The following is a 15,102-nucleotide window of genomic DNA, read 5'->3' on the forward strand; positions in this document are numbered from 1 at the left end:
CTAATGGCTGCTACTGTGATAATCGTTTTTTCATTTTCCATTTTGGTGGAAAATTTTTTTTTTTTATATCTCTTGACCGTCAACGAATTATATTTGATCAAATATTCTACTTCACAGTTACCATTTTTTCAATTTTACCTTTTTTTACAATTTCATTTTTAAATTATAATTTGAATCAATCAATGTAATTTTCGTTTGAATCAATAAAATCGATGATGATGATCAATAAATAAAAAAAAAACACACACACACACACGATCAAATGAATCAAATTTATTTTTATTGAATTGAATCGAATTTATTTCATTTCATCTAATTTCATTTCAAAATTTTTATTCACCATTCACAATGTGTTATGCACTGTTTAAAAATATCATGACAATTTTCATATATATTATTGATACAATGATACAATAATAAGAAAAAAAAATCGAATCAAATCAAATCAATCAATATATATAAATGTGAATTCAATGAATATCGATTGGCCATACACATATTCAATATATATAAATATATTGATGAATAATATAAAAATCGATTGGTTGAAATCTTTGGATGAATAAATATATGAAATGTTTATGGTGTATGTAATATTTTCTTTTTCTTTTTTTTTCATTTTTTGTTTCATTTGAAAATAAGCCGGCTCGTTCAATGTTCAATGGTCTAGATAGAGATGAATGAATGAATGAATGAATCACCATTTGAAATCACAATTGTTAATGGTTTGCTTTTGTTATTGTCGTTGTCGTTGTTGTTGGTGTTGTTGTCGATGATGTTGGATCGACCAATCATGGCTGAATAGATAGATAGATAGATAGATACATACATGCAGAAAGCTAGTTTTCTTTTTCGGTTTTGTTAAACCAAGAATTGAAATTTATTTGTGCGAAATGAAGCGAAACAACAACAACAACAACAAAAATTCGTTTGTTCCATAGAATCATTAAGAATTAGTCTTGTTATTTGTCGACACATTGTCGGATTGTATAAGAACCAATACATCATATATTCAATAAATAATAATTACCCAATCGATTAACGATTAAAAAAAAAATTCTGGTTTCAATGTTTTCATCATTTTTTTTCATCTATGTTTTAAACGATGATGACACAAACAATCGATTAATGATAGCATCATTGTTGATATTATACAAAGTCAGGCGATCATAAACATTAATGTTTTTGAACGAAAAAAAAGGTGAAAATGGATCATAAAATGAGGATCATCATTTAGTTTGATATAGTTAAAAATTCGAATTGAATAAAAGTTTTTTTTGTTTGCGCAATAAACACATTGATAATGGTGATGATGATGATGCTGTTCCAATGGTGAACGATTATGAATTTTTTTTTTTTTTTGCTCAATTTAATTCATCGTTCATATTTGCTATTGCTGCTTCAATGTTGTATACATCGTCATGTTTCGCGTGAAACAGTTTACAGTAAATTAACTTGAATGAAAATTTTCGTTTTTGATTTTGGCTTGACTTGACTTGACTTGATCATCATCAATATCATTATGGTAAGATATATTCACTATAGTTCATTTCATAGTAAATTTGTCGACTTTTTCCATCATTGACTTTACACGTTTGTTTTGTCGTTTGTTGTTGTTGTGGTTGCTTTTACCATTGGCATTATCATAATTATAATGCGATTTCATTGGGATTTGATTGTATGTGTGTGTGTGTCTGTCTGTTATTCGATACTTGTATATTTCACAATGATTGACATTCAATTCAACATTGTGAGACTGGATTCGGTGGAAAATAAAACACCAATTTTCACGCGTAACCTGTCTTTTGGAATTTATTTATTTTTTTCTTTGTTGTCCTCCGGTGCTTTCATTGGAATTTCTTCAATGAATCTCAGAATTTTTGATCATCATCATCATCATCAACATGGGAGAGAGAGAAGCCGATTAAAGTTATTAATTTGATGTTACGATGTGGAAAAATTAACCAAGTCAGCCAACCAGCTAGACAATTCTAACCCGATCCAATGTTGTTGTTGTTTTTTTTTCTTGAAACATTATTTTTCGATGATTTATTTTTTGACTTTCTCGTTTGCTTTCCCCTGTGTGTGAGTATCTGTGTGAAAAAGGCCATTTATTTATCTCAAAAATTTTTCTTTTCATTCTCATTGTTTACTTACTTGCTCGGTTCGACGCTTACAGAATACAAAATTTTTTTTTTCACCCATTTTTTATTGCCTCATCCTGACTATGACTGGTTTACTTTGGATAACGTAGAATGATCAATGTTTTGAATGTGAGAAAGAAAAATGGAAGAAACCAAATGAAAATTGAAGGCTTTCTCAAAACAAAACAAAACAAAAAAAAAGTAGAATAAACTAAAAACAAAATGACAAAAAAAATGATCAGAAAAGACAAGACACACAATAAGAAATTACAGATGTTCACAATCGAACGGTATACCGTACGTTGTATGTGGGTGAGTTTGTATGACTCGTCTCATTGATCCACTGTCATCATCATCGAATCAATGGAATTTCAAAGATAAACTACCATCTATATGGCCATACAAGGTCAAGTTTTTGATGAATCAAGATCACTAATCATCAGTTACCAACAAAAAAATGTGTGTGTGTGTGTGTGAAACTAAAAAAAAATGTATGATGGATTTGGGCCACACATTACATTTCATTCTAATATTTTATGATTTAGTTTTCGTTGTTGTTAATCAAACAAAACACACATACAAACACACGCAACACCATGTATTTTTTTTCCTGTGTAAACGACGACCTTTGGAGCATCATTATTATGATGATATTTTTGTGTGTTTGTTTGAATTTGGTTTATACCTGAAAATAAGAAAACAAAAATTCATTCATATGAGATATGAACAATTTTTTTTCATGGCCATAGTTGAAAAGGAATTCATTCATAAACTGTCAACACAAATTATCATCATAATCATCTTGAAAAAATGGCATCACGTTTTTCTCTCACACACACACATTTGACTCTCTGACATTTGACTTGACTTTTGGTTATTTAATAATAATAATAATAATACCCAACAATTCTATTAAAATATTTAGGATCTTCTGGACATAACGCAAAAATGAAATTGACAATTGTCATTTTTGTTTTAAATATCTTTGGATCTATGAATATTATTACAAAAAATTTTATAATTTGAAACGGAATTCAGAATATACCAGAATAATATACACAAATAGGGTTGAAATAGAAATGCTTAACTATTATATGAAATTAAGATAATTCTAGTAGCAATAGTAGTAGTAGTAGTATTTTAGTTATAATAAAGAAAATGTAGATGTTCATCATTTTCAAATGTAGTATAGTAGTTACAATTATTTTCAGGATTCTCTTCTTTCTCTTTTTTTTTACCCATCTCCTCAATCTCTTTCTTTTATCGTCTCTTTTCGTTGAAGAATGGATCACATCATACACACACACATACACAGTCTCTTTTCGGTGAAACTAAATCCATAACAAACAGAGTACAGACAGAGAAAAAATTTCGAATCGATCGTTCTGTGTTTGATACACACACACACACAACCACACACCATCATCAGTCATCATATATATATGTGATGTGTTTTTTTTCCATTCGGCTACAAGAAATACCGACCACTACCGTGACTGAAAAGATATCGACCGACTGACGCGAATAAGGCCCGCGCGCGTAAAAAAAAACGTTCACTTTCATCACGATTCTGGCCATTCGTTGTCGTTGTCGATTCTCTTTGTGTTTTTCATTCATGCTGTGTATGTGCATTTTCTTTATTTTACCGCCAAAAATTTGGCTCACTGGCTGGCTATAACCAATTCAAATTGAAATGATGATAATCGAATCATTGTTCATTCGATCATCAGTGATGATAATGATGACTTCGATGATTCATCAAGCTTGACAGATATTTTTCAATTGTTTTTTTTAATAATGAAAAGAATTTCATATTCAACTTTGTTTCAAGAAAAAAAAACAAAAAATCAGAATTGTGCGTATGTGTGTGTGTGTGTGTTTTTCGTAACCGACAATTATCTCCATCCTATGATCAATTCTTGTCCACATTAACTAACCATCAATAACATTGGTCCTCTTCAAATTTAAAAGTATGTACTGTTTTTTTCTGTTTTCAATCTATCATTTTTTTAACCATAAATAAATCGATTTGATTCGAATAAATTTTCAATCATGGTCTATGTCATTGTTATCAGGATAATTGACCATTTTTTTTTTAATTGAAAATCTGGTTTTTTTTCTCTTTCATTCTAAATCAATCCATATTGGCCATTGCTGGGCTAAATCTCATTTCATAATCGAATCGAATCAAATCCGATATCGGTCATCTGACCGTATCCTCATTTTTAATTTTGACCAAAATATTAAAAAATGATTTTAAATTTCAATGATGATTATCACACTGTGAACAACAACAACAACAAAAAAACTAGGCAAGGCCATGAATAATTTTTTTTTCTTTTTTTTTTGGTTGTTGAGACATTATCAATATAAGAATTCGAATGGTTTTTGTATTGTATTTGTTGTAGACTAATTATGATGATGATGCCTAATAACTAGCCATAGCTTTTTGATTCTTTTGTTTTTTTTTCTCATTCATCTATATTGAATGATGATGATTTGACACACACACACACACACAGACAGACACACTAAATAAGAAATTGAATTGTGATTATATTCAATGATATTATTTATCTTAAGGCTATTTACTTATTATCATTAAAATAATCTTAATGATGACACACAATGATGATGATGATCATTCATTTATCATTACAACTGATTCAATGATTCATCAGTATTAGGATTTATCTGGTGATGATGAAAATAAAAAATTTTATAAGATTTGAAAATTTTATTTTTTTTTTTCAAACGAGTTTCATTCATTCATCCGATTTCACATCTGAATAATGATATTGTAATCATTTCGTAATAATAATCATATCGTCATTCTGGTTTGATTTTTTTTTCTTAATACTTTTCTTATTGTTGTTGAGCTAATAAATCCTATTTCACATTTTCAGATCATTTATCTTTAGAATTGAATCCAATGAGATGAATAAAAATATCATTTTTGATTAGTTTGAACAAAAAAAAAAATTTCAGTCGTTGTTATTTTTTGCCCCATCATCATCTTGATCATCATGTATGTGTTGTCGGTCAACAAATTCTTCGACAATATCACGATATATATATACATACATGTGTGTGTGTCTGTGTTTCTTTCCGTGCCTATCGATCGAAACGAAATGAAATCCATAGATTTTTCATCATCATCATCATCATCATCATCATTGTGTATACTGAATTTTTTCAATATTAAATTGTTGGATGTTTTTTTTTTTTGAACAACAACTTGAACTTGTTTTTTTTTTCTCGTAACTAAACTAAACTGACTTATAAGATGGTTTAAACAAGGCACAACAACAACAACAAAAAACTCAGGTGTATTTGTTGGTGGTTTATTTTCTTTTCCATTTAATCTCCTTTTTGGCTATTATTTATCTCTAATAAATAAAAAAACGATATCATCAGCATCGCAAGTAACAGAACGGAGAATAAAAAAAACTGTATTATGGTCAAAAAAAAAAATATATATGACCTCGAGCAATTTCTGAAGAAAAAAAAATGCCGTTTATATATATTAATATATTTGCCTTTGTCCGGTCAACATTATTATAAGCTATTTTAGTACATTGGGTAAATGAGACCTGTCTGTTGTTTACATTAATCACAATGTCCAATTTAAAGAATGTTTAGATAATTTTTTTTCAGGGTAGTTTCCACCTTGACTTGAAAATTAACAAAAATCATTAATGATGATCCATAACTTTTGATATTAATGATAATGAATGATATTTTCATCTCTTTTTTTTATTTCATATTTCAAATAAAACCACCAATCAATCGATATATGGCTCACGAATGAATCCCGTTAGTGTGTTCGTTTTTTTGGTAATAATTACCGTTCATCATATGATGAGACTTTGCCCATAGTCAATATATCTGTTGTTGTTGTTGTTTTTTTTAGCTAAAGGCTAAATTTTTGAATTTTTTTTATTCATTATTTTGTTATTGTTATCTAATAATAATGATAAGAAATGAATAACAGTTTTATCCGCAGGGTTTTTTTCCGAAGAAAAAAAAACAAAACAAAACAATTGAATATTGGGTGGTGGCAACTATTTTTTTTCATTCATTTCTTTCATTTCTGGTTCATTCAATTGTAAAATAAATAAATTTGGCCACTGTGTTTTGTTTCTTTGTTTGGATGGTTTTGAAAAAAAAATTCATTAAAATAAACAATTATATCTGTTATAATTATGATGATGATGATTAATTGGAATACGAAAAACAACAATAATTTCCATATATTCATAATTTCATCTAATGTTAATCGTTGATCGATTATATATCTCCCATACACACACACACACAGATAAAAAACAAAATTCTTGGTCGTTTTCATTCCTTTTCTTGTTTCACAACCAGATTTCGATGATAATGAATTATGATGATGATCATGATAATAACATTCACCCATTATTGATAACTAAAACAAATTATTGAACATCATTTTTGTTGTTGTTGTTGTGTAAAATATATTGATATTCGAATGGAATATTCGTGTCTGGCTAAACAATGAACAACAACAAAAAAGAGGGAAAATTCTGTATGTGTGTGTGTGTGTGTGTGTGTGCGTGAAACACGTCACATAACTTATATTTGGAAAATGGGGATGTAAATAAAAAACAAATGAATCGATGTGATGATTAATTGACGAATGTGAGTGCAGAATTTTTGTTTTTGTTTTTGTTTTGTTTTGCTATTTATCAAAAATGCTTTATATAATAAAAGCCAATAGATGATGATGATGATGATGAATCGAGAATCAAGAAAAAAAACAAACATCAAGCATTAATGAAAAATTTTTCTCTGCCGCTACTGAATTGCGATCGATGATGATGATGATGATCAAACCATTATTGTTGTTGTTGTTGTAGTTTTTTTTCGGTTGTGTCCAAATGTTTTAAATGTCAAATGATCAACGATACCAGGTATCATCAACATTTCACAATCGATTAATCTAATTTGATTGCTTGATTCATTCATTCACATTTATCGATCAATCGATCACGATCTATTTATCGATTGATTGATTACTTTAATCTATATAAATTTAACGTTTTTTTTTTATTTGTCATAATTATCCATTGATAGATAATGATGATGGTAATATCTGAATAAATAAATAATAGTTAGATTGATTGATTGATTGATTGATAAATTGATCCGATCGGATCGGATCTCTATACATTCATATTGTCCGGGAAAATTATAAAACACGCAAACACACACACTGAGAGAGAGAGAGAAAGAAAAGAAGGAAACAAAAAAACAAACAACATTCATTCAACCATATATAGAACACGCACACAAGAAATTATTATTTGCCATATATTTTATAGAATAATAAATAAAGTGAAGTCAGTGAAAAGAAAAAACAAAATTCTATATTTCATACTCTGAATACAAACATATTTTCCCCGGAGAGATTCGATCATCATGATGATGATGATGGTGATGGTGATGATGATGTTGAATGAAGTGAATAGTGTAAAATAGAGGAAATTTTTTGCTCCCGAATAGGAAAAAAAAATCGTTTCCAATTAGAATTTGCGACGACAAAGTCGTCCACACAATGGCGTTTGAATGGTGATTCTTTCGTTTGGGTATTCTTTTTTTTTTTTTTTTTTTTTTTTTTTTTTTTTGATTGTCGACAAAACTAAACTAAAACTTTTGTGATGTGGCTGCAATTTTGTTTTCATTTCCCTCTCTTTTCTCTCTCTCTCTCTCGCTCTGGTCTCGTTGTTACTTACTAATATTTTTTCATTTTTTCATTTCTTCCATCACTATATTCTTGTTCCCTTTCAACATTTATTCAAGCAAAATTTTCAATGAGTAGTAGTTGTTGTTATTCGGTTGGTAGTGAGAATGATGAAAAATTTTCACTGATCGTTATTATTATTATCATCATCAACATTTTTTTTCCAACCATTATTTTTGATACAAATTCTCATTTGTTCACAATTGGTTACAATTGTTGTTGTTCGCTTCCTTCCTCCCTCACCCGAAATCATTATCAAAAGCATCTTTTTTGTTGTTGTTGTTGTTGTTGAGAAAATAAGAATTTTTCAAACAATTTTGGATTGTAATAATAATAATATGAAAGAAAAAATTTCTTCATTTCATCATAACCACCATCATCATTTTATTTTATTTTTTTTTTTTTTTGCCACCACCACCATAATAATAATAATAATGGCAATGGATATATTCTTGAACAAAAAAAAAGGAAGCAAAGTTTCATCATATTGTTGAATAATATTTGCCTTTCATTCATTAGTCTATCTTTGTGTGTGTGTGTATGTATCGTTTAGAATCAAATAGAATCATTGCCATTCAATATACAATTATAGAATTTGATGATCAAGTTTTTTTTCGAGCCTCTTGTTGTTGTTGTTCACATATGAATTCTGGACCTTCTAAATAAATACAGAAAGCGACAATATATATATATCGATGATGATGGGCATTAAAAAGAAAGCGACAGAGAGAGAGAGAGTTATTATTTCGTGATCTGAATGACTTATTAAACGAGAGAGAGAGAGAAAATTTGTGTGTGTGTGTTGATTATAATGAATGGAATGGAATGGAGAATGAAACTAAAAAAAGTCCAAAATAGAATGTCATGTCGTTTGTTTGTTTGATTAGGATTGGTCCAAACCATTTTTATTTTCCATTGAATTCAATAATGAATGGACAGTGGAATATTTTTTTTTTTTATTTTTATTTTTTACACACAAATATATTATGAATAGAAATCTAAATCTGCTTGCAGTATAAAACTCAGTATGCTCATTTGTCGTTTTGGATGCTAATTATTTTTTTTTCTCTCTCTTTTTTTCCGATTTTGCACAAATCGGATCATGGATGATGATGATAAAGATTCTGTTATCATAAGCAGATTTTTTTTTCTCATATATCGTCCTTTGACTTTGTATCATTATCCAAATGTATCCAATCGTATATATATATGTTTTTTCATTAATAACGATATCAATTATTGATCATAACCATAGTATATGATGGCATAGGTCAGGATTATGGATTCAGAATTAATTTCTCGAATTTCTTGTTTCTGAAATTCCGAAAATGCGAATCATCAAATAAAAAGAATGACGTCAGAAAAAAAAGAACCTTTTTTTCATTTCAAATGTCCGATGATTCACTCTTTTTTTTCTCTCCTCTATATCCATGAAATTAGTTTCCATTAAGATTTTTTTTTATTCTTCATGAGAAAAAAAATTCAAACTTTGATGCAAAAGTTTCATGTTGAATTTGTGTGTGGAAAAAATTCTCATCGAAATTCTCAATCCAAAATCCAAATACATTTCATTTCACTGAATTTGATTGCTGTTCATTATTTTTTAATCAACATCACCATCATCATCATCATCATCATCGATGATTGGTAGTATTAATTATTGAAAATAGAAATCAAAATAGAACAAATTTTCCGATCTGTCGATTGTGTATGTGTGTGTGTGTGTGTGTTAATTATTGATTGAATTTAGTTCGATCAATTTTCCAAAAAAAAAAAAAAAAAATACCAAACGGATTGTGATATTGATGATTCTACATTGACATTTGTAATATATTATATTGGCCAGGTGATGATGATGATAGCACGATTCGTTTTGAGATTGAAATAGAAATCATCATCAAAAGATTTATAATCGTATTTATTTTCTATCAATTACAATTATCTCATTCATCATGTTGAATACATGATTTGTTTGTGTGTGTGTGTGTGTAGAAATGGATTTTTTGAAATTTTTTTTCCCTGTTCCTTTTATTTTAGTGAAACAAGTGGATATATGTGTTTTTAAATGTTTCATCGATGATCTGGAGTGAATGGTGAGAAGGGAGAGAGGAATACTTTTTTGATAAGGATAATTTATCACTTCATTCAATCAATGTTGTTAATCAACAATTTTCAATTTTACCATTTGTATCAATACACATACATACATACATACATACACACATGCTTTATTGAACTCTTTAATTCGTTCAATAGATAATTAGATGGTTTGATTTATAACTAAAAAAAAAAAATTATTGAATTTAACAGAACCAGAGATGTTGTTGTGATGAAAAATCAAAATGACCAAAATAGCTTGATTACCAATCATCATTCTATTTACTTGTCGCCAAAATAGAATGTTGTGTGTATTGAATTTCATTTGTTGAATTGAATGTGGCATGAATGAGAATGGCCATGATTACATTCTCTCTCTCTGTTTGTTGTTTCATTGAAATTTTCGATAATTTAAATTTGTTTTTTCAGAGATTTTGTTTGTTTGTTTATTTTTTTATTGCTGCTACCACTACTACTTTTACTACTACTGTCATTGATTTAATAAAATTTTTTTTCTAAATTTAATTCAATTTTCCACGTATTTAGAAACCATAAAAAATCATTTTGGGATTTTTCTTTAATTAATTAATCGTTTATTTATTTATTTTTTTACAGGTTTTTGTTTGAATCGATTTATTATTGATATCATATTGGTTAAACACGATCATCAGCGAAAGAATACAAAACAAAAACAAAAACAAAACAAAACTGTTTTTGTCATTCTATTGTTTTTGACGAAGAAGAAGAAAATTTCTTGGAAGATTTTTTTCCATTCTATTATTAACGTCATCATCGTTTACGTCGTTTTATTTTATTTTTTTTTTTTGATTTATGATAACGGTGGCCACAAACGCCCAAACAATCCATATTGTAAATGTACCAATGTATTTTTGTTGTTTTCTTCGTCGAATGCGTTTAAAAGAACGTATTCTAGTACTATTGATTGGTGTAACATGTTGTCTTGTATGTACATTTTTAGTATTGACAACAAATTCACAGATCAATAATAATGATCTAACCAACAATAATAATAATAATAATGATGATGATCAACTTAACGGTCCAGCAGCGGCTTCGGTTATGGCCGTATCAAATTATGACAGTGGTGGTGGTGGTGGTGGTGGTGGCGGCAGTGATACCGATCTATCAAGGTATGTTTATATGATTTTTTGTATATTTAAAAATCGACTAATCCTTATCGATCCATCGATCTTTATTTTTCGTTTATTTTTAAATTTACTTTATAGATCATCGATTCAACAACAATTAGGGCATAATTTTAATAATGTTGCCATTGGAAATAATCAACTAGCAGCTGCAAGTATTGCATCTTCATCATCATCAGCAGCAGCATCGTCGAGGTTAATCAATTCATTGCCATCAATAGCGGCAGTTACCAAGACAATTACAGCAACGCCAAAATCTAAATATTCATCATCAAAACAGCAAGATAGAACGATACGACGAAGTAAACATCGAAGACGATTTTTATATCAACGACAACAATTATCAGAACAATCATCACCATTACCATCACCATCACCACCAGCACAACAAAAACAATCGAATGGAAAAATTATTGATGAAAATAATACAAATTATTGGAAAAATAAATGGAGGCAACAATTGGCCGTTGCAGCTGCTGAATCCATTGTCAATCAAGATAATGAAAATCAAAATGATATTTATTTAGGTGGAGATGTTCCAATTAATTCATTGAATGGTGATGTTCGAACAAAATCTATGACTACAAATCAATTAGCTGCTGGTGGTGGTGGTGGTTTGAATACATTCTATGATGATGGTGAAGATGTCATCGATGGTGAGAATAATCATATAATAGGAGGTGGTGATGGCACCACTATCACTAAAACCAATTCAAAAGGTTAGTAATGTAATAGTTTTTTCGGCTGTTATTTTGAAGGTTATGGAAAGAATATTCTAAAAATATCACACTCACAGTAAAAAAAATGTCATAAACTCAAATATATAACTGTGTGCTGAGTAGATTATTTGATATTTTTCTGTTTTTGATACATAAAAACATGAAAGGATTGTCAACAAATCGAACGCCAGTATCATCATCATCGTCGTCGTCGTCAAATGGATCGATGATGATGGTACCATATTTTCGAATATCAAAAAATTCTAGATTACAAAAATCTAATCAAATTCATATCAGACAATCACGATCATCTACTATGATGATATGTAATGATTCGAATACCAATAATATTAACTCAACATTCATACAACAACAACAGCAACGATGCAATCGATTATTTTGTTTGATGATTATAATTTTAACCTGTTTATTATTTCTATTATTAACTTCTTCCTATTCATCTTCACAACATCTAGCCAATCGTTATAATATAGATAATTCACCAAATAATATGGATGGTGATCTAAGTCATGCTGTCGATGTATTAGGTAGTAGTGCTACAGCAGTAGCAGCAGCAGCAGCAGGAGCCATCATCAAAAATCATCATGATGATGATCAACAACATCAAACAAAATCAATGATAAATAGTAATAATAAATCACGAACTGTCGATATGACGGCTAGTCATCAACATCAACAACAACAACAACAACCGAATGATCGATCAAATAGATTAAGATCCAGAACACATGATGATGGTTATCATAATCAAAACAATGAGCTTATTGAATCGGTAAAACAATTTTCTCATTTCAAACAACAACAACAACATCATCATCAACCACAACAAACATCAAACATCAGTTTATTATCAAAAGAATCATTTTGGCATCAACAGCACCAATCAACACAATCACAAATGAAAGATAGATTTATTGATCTACAACAAATGCTTCGTTTTGTATTGGAAGAACAATTAAATCGAACAGAACGAATACGACGAAAACACCGTAAACATCATCATCAACAACAACAACAACAGCAACAACAACAATTTAGTTTACCCGATACTGCAATGGTCAATAATGATGATGATTATAATACAATCAACGATGACGACAACAACAACAACGACGACAATGATGATGAAAATGATAATAAAATCAATCGATTGATTCCAACATCAAGCATTTCGACTAATAGCCTAGATTCATTACGGTAAGTGTGATCAAAAAAATTTTTTTTTTTTCGTTCTTTATTATTATACATACAGAATATTCTATTCTATTCGATAATCAAAATCAATTTACATGGGTACAAATAGAGAATATGTGTGTGTATATATATAGTCGTTGCAAAAAAAACACAAAAACATTTCTTTCTTAACTTTTGATCTTTTTAGCACTTTTTTCCATATATATGAAAAAAAACTTAAAGTTTCAATAATAATAACGAAATATAATATAATGATTCGTCGATTCGTTGATGATGATGATGATGATGATTGTCATCATCATCAACGAATGATGATGATGGAGGCAATTTAGGAATAAATATTCTGGAACTTGTTCCAGTATTTTTTTTTCTCTCTGGATATGGAACAAAAAAAAAACGGAAGATGATGGAGAAAATTATGTTATGTTGGTGGTAGAGTTTAAATAGTCATGGATATGTTATTATTAAATAGCTTGGTCTTGTCTTCGTTGTTGTTGTTGTTGTTGTTGTTGTTTGGAATAGAAAAGAAAATTATTGCCATGATGAGAGATGAGAGTGTGTATTCTTGAAAAATTCTAAATTGATCTTTATGAGAAAAACAAAACCGAGAAAAAAACTCATCTCGTAACGGTTTATTTTTTTTTGTTTCCGAAAAAAAAAATTTCATTTTATTCTGCCCAAAACATCTTAGAGATATGATCATGATGATTATTTAAATTGAAACCGTTTTTTGTTTTGTTGCTTGAAATCGATTGAGATTTTAAATTTTATGATGATGATGATGATCGGTTGATAAGAGATGCTGATTTTCTTTATTTTTTCCATCGTTTTATGTGCGTGAGTGTGTGTCTCACAAAACATATTCATTCATCTTATTACCGTCGAATTCGTAGCTTATTTCACTAGTTTTGTTCCATTTGTGTGCAGCATTTTTTTTTGTCTCTCTATGGGGTTGAAATGAATGTGAAAAAATAGAAATGGTGGAAATTGGTTTGAGTTTTTAAAATTTTAAATTCTTCCTAAAAAAAATAAATATACCCAAGTGATAAATAGAGTCAACCAAATTTTTTTTTTTATTTTTGTATTTCACTTCGACCCTTTTGATACTTTTGAAAACAAAATTGTGAAAAAAAAAGTTCAGTTGTGAAAAAGTGGAAGTGGGAGAGGGTTAATTTAATCAAATTGAATCCTGTCAAATATCGAATCTGTTGCCAATGTGATTCGTCAGTCAATCAAAAAAAAAAAAAAAAAAAAATTCAGACAAGTCAAATCAGCGTGTGTGTGTGTGTGTGTTTACACAGTGTGTTAGTTTATTTTATTCTATTTTTTGAAGTGGAATTTTTTTTTTTGCATTTTATTTTTCATTTTTGTTTGCTTAAATTTTAAAAAGCAACAACAATATTCTAATCTGTCACCCAAAAAGTGTCAGTAGATGATCAAATATACATCACATCACATACAAACATTAAATCTCACAAAATAAAAGGTTATTTTTGGGTTAGTTTTGTAGCTGCTGCTGCTGTGTGTGTGTGTCTGTGTGAAACAAGGTTATTGGTTTGCTGAATTCATCCGATTTTTTGGCGACTTTATTACGACTTTTTTTTTACTACGGTTTATTTTTCCTTCTTCTTCTTTTGAAAAATGGTGCTGTGATGGCCACGAAAAAAAAATCCATCCATTGATTGCGACCTTGTTTTCATAATCAAAAAAAAAAAAATTATCATTATTATTGACTAACTAAAAAAAAGATGTGATGTTTTACATGGCAAAGGTGAGAGAGAGAGAGAGAAAGATGGATAGTTTGAAAAATTAGAATGAATGAGAATGGTCATTTCTTTGGTGTGTTGCCCAGTTCATTTTTCACACACACACAACATCATCATCATATGAATTAATTTATTTTATTTTTGGTCAAGTTCAATATGTCAATCTTGACTCATGTTTGGCTTGGTTTTTTTGGATTTTTGGCTGCCTACACACACACAAAAAAA

At 29.0% G+C, this 15,102-nt stretch overlaps 1 protein-coding gene and 1 long non-coding RNA gene across 2 annotated transcripts in view; one reads left to right on the top strand and one right to left on the bottom strand.

The window, feature by feature from the left end:
* Positions 1 to 1,811: 1,811 nt before the first annotated feature.
* Positions 1,812 to 2,407, bottom strand: LOC124500451 (uncharacterized). The gene is made up of 2 exons (XR_006959622.2): positions 2,158 to 2,407; positions 1,812 to 2,093 (listed from the first exon to the last, which is right to left on the bottom strand). It is a non-coding gene; the product is annotated as an uncharacterized LOC124500451 (long non-coding RNA).
* A 1,151-nt stretch (positions 2,408 to 3,558) lies between these two features.
* LOC124490980 (uncharacterized) overlaps positions 3,559 to 15,102 on the top strand; it is a 39,129-nt gene continuing 27,585 nt past the window's right edge. The window contains exons 1-4 of the mRNA XM_075728757.1: positions 3,559 to 4,114; positions 10,627 to 11,162; positions 11,259 to 11,896; positions 12,373 to 13,114. Of these exons, the coding sequence (XP_075584872.1) occupies positions 10,843 to 11,162; positions 11,259 to 11,896; positions 12,373 to 13,114 (1,700 nt within the window). The 5' untranslated portion in view covers positions 3,559 to 4,114; positions 10,627 to 10,842. The remainder of the gene's footprint in view (positions 4,115 to 10,626; positions 11,163 to 11,258; positions 11,897 to 12,372; positions 13,115 to 15,102) is intronic.

The sequence above is a fragment of the Dermatophagoides farinae genome, chromosome 2 (assembly GCF_024713945.1).
Source record: "Dermatophagoides farinae isolate YC_2012a chromosome 2, ASM2471394v1, whole genome shotgun sequence".
NCBI lineage: Eukaryota > Metazoa > Arthropoda > Arachnida > Sarcoptiformes > Pyroglyphidae > Dermatophagoides > Dermatophagoides farinae.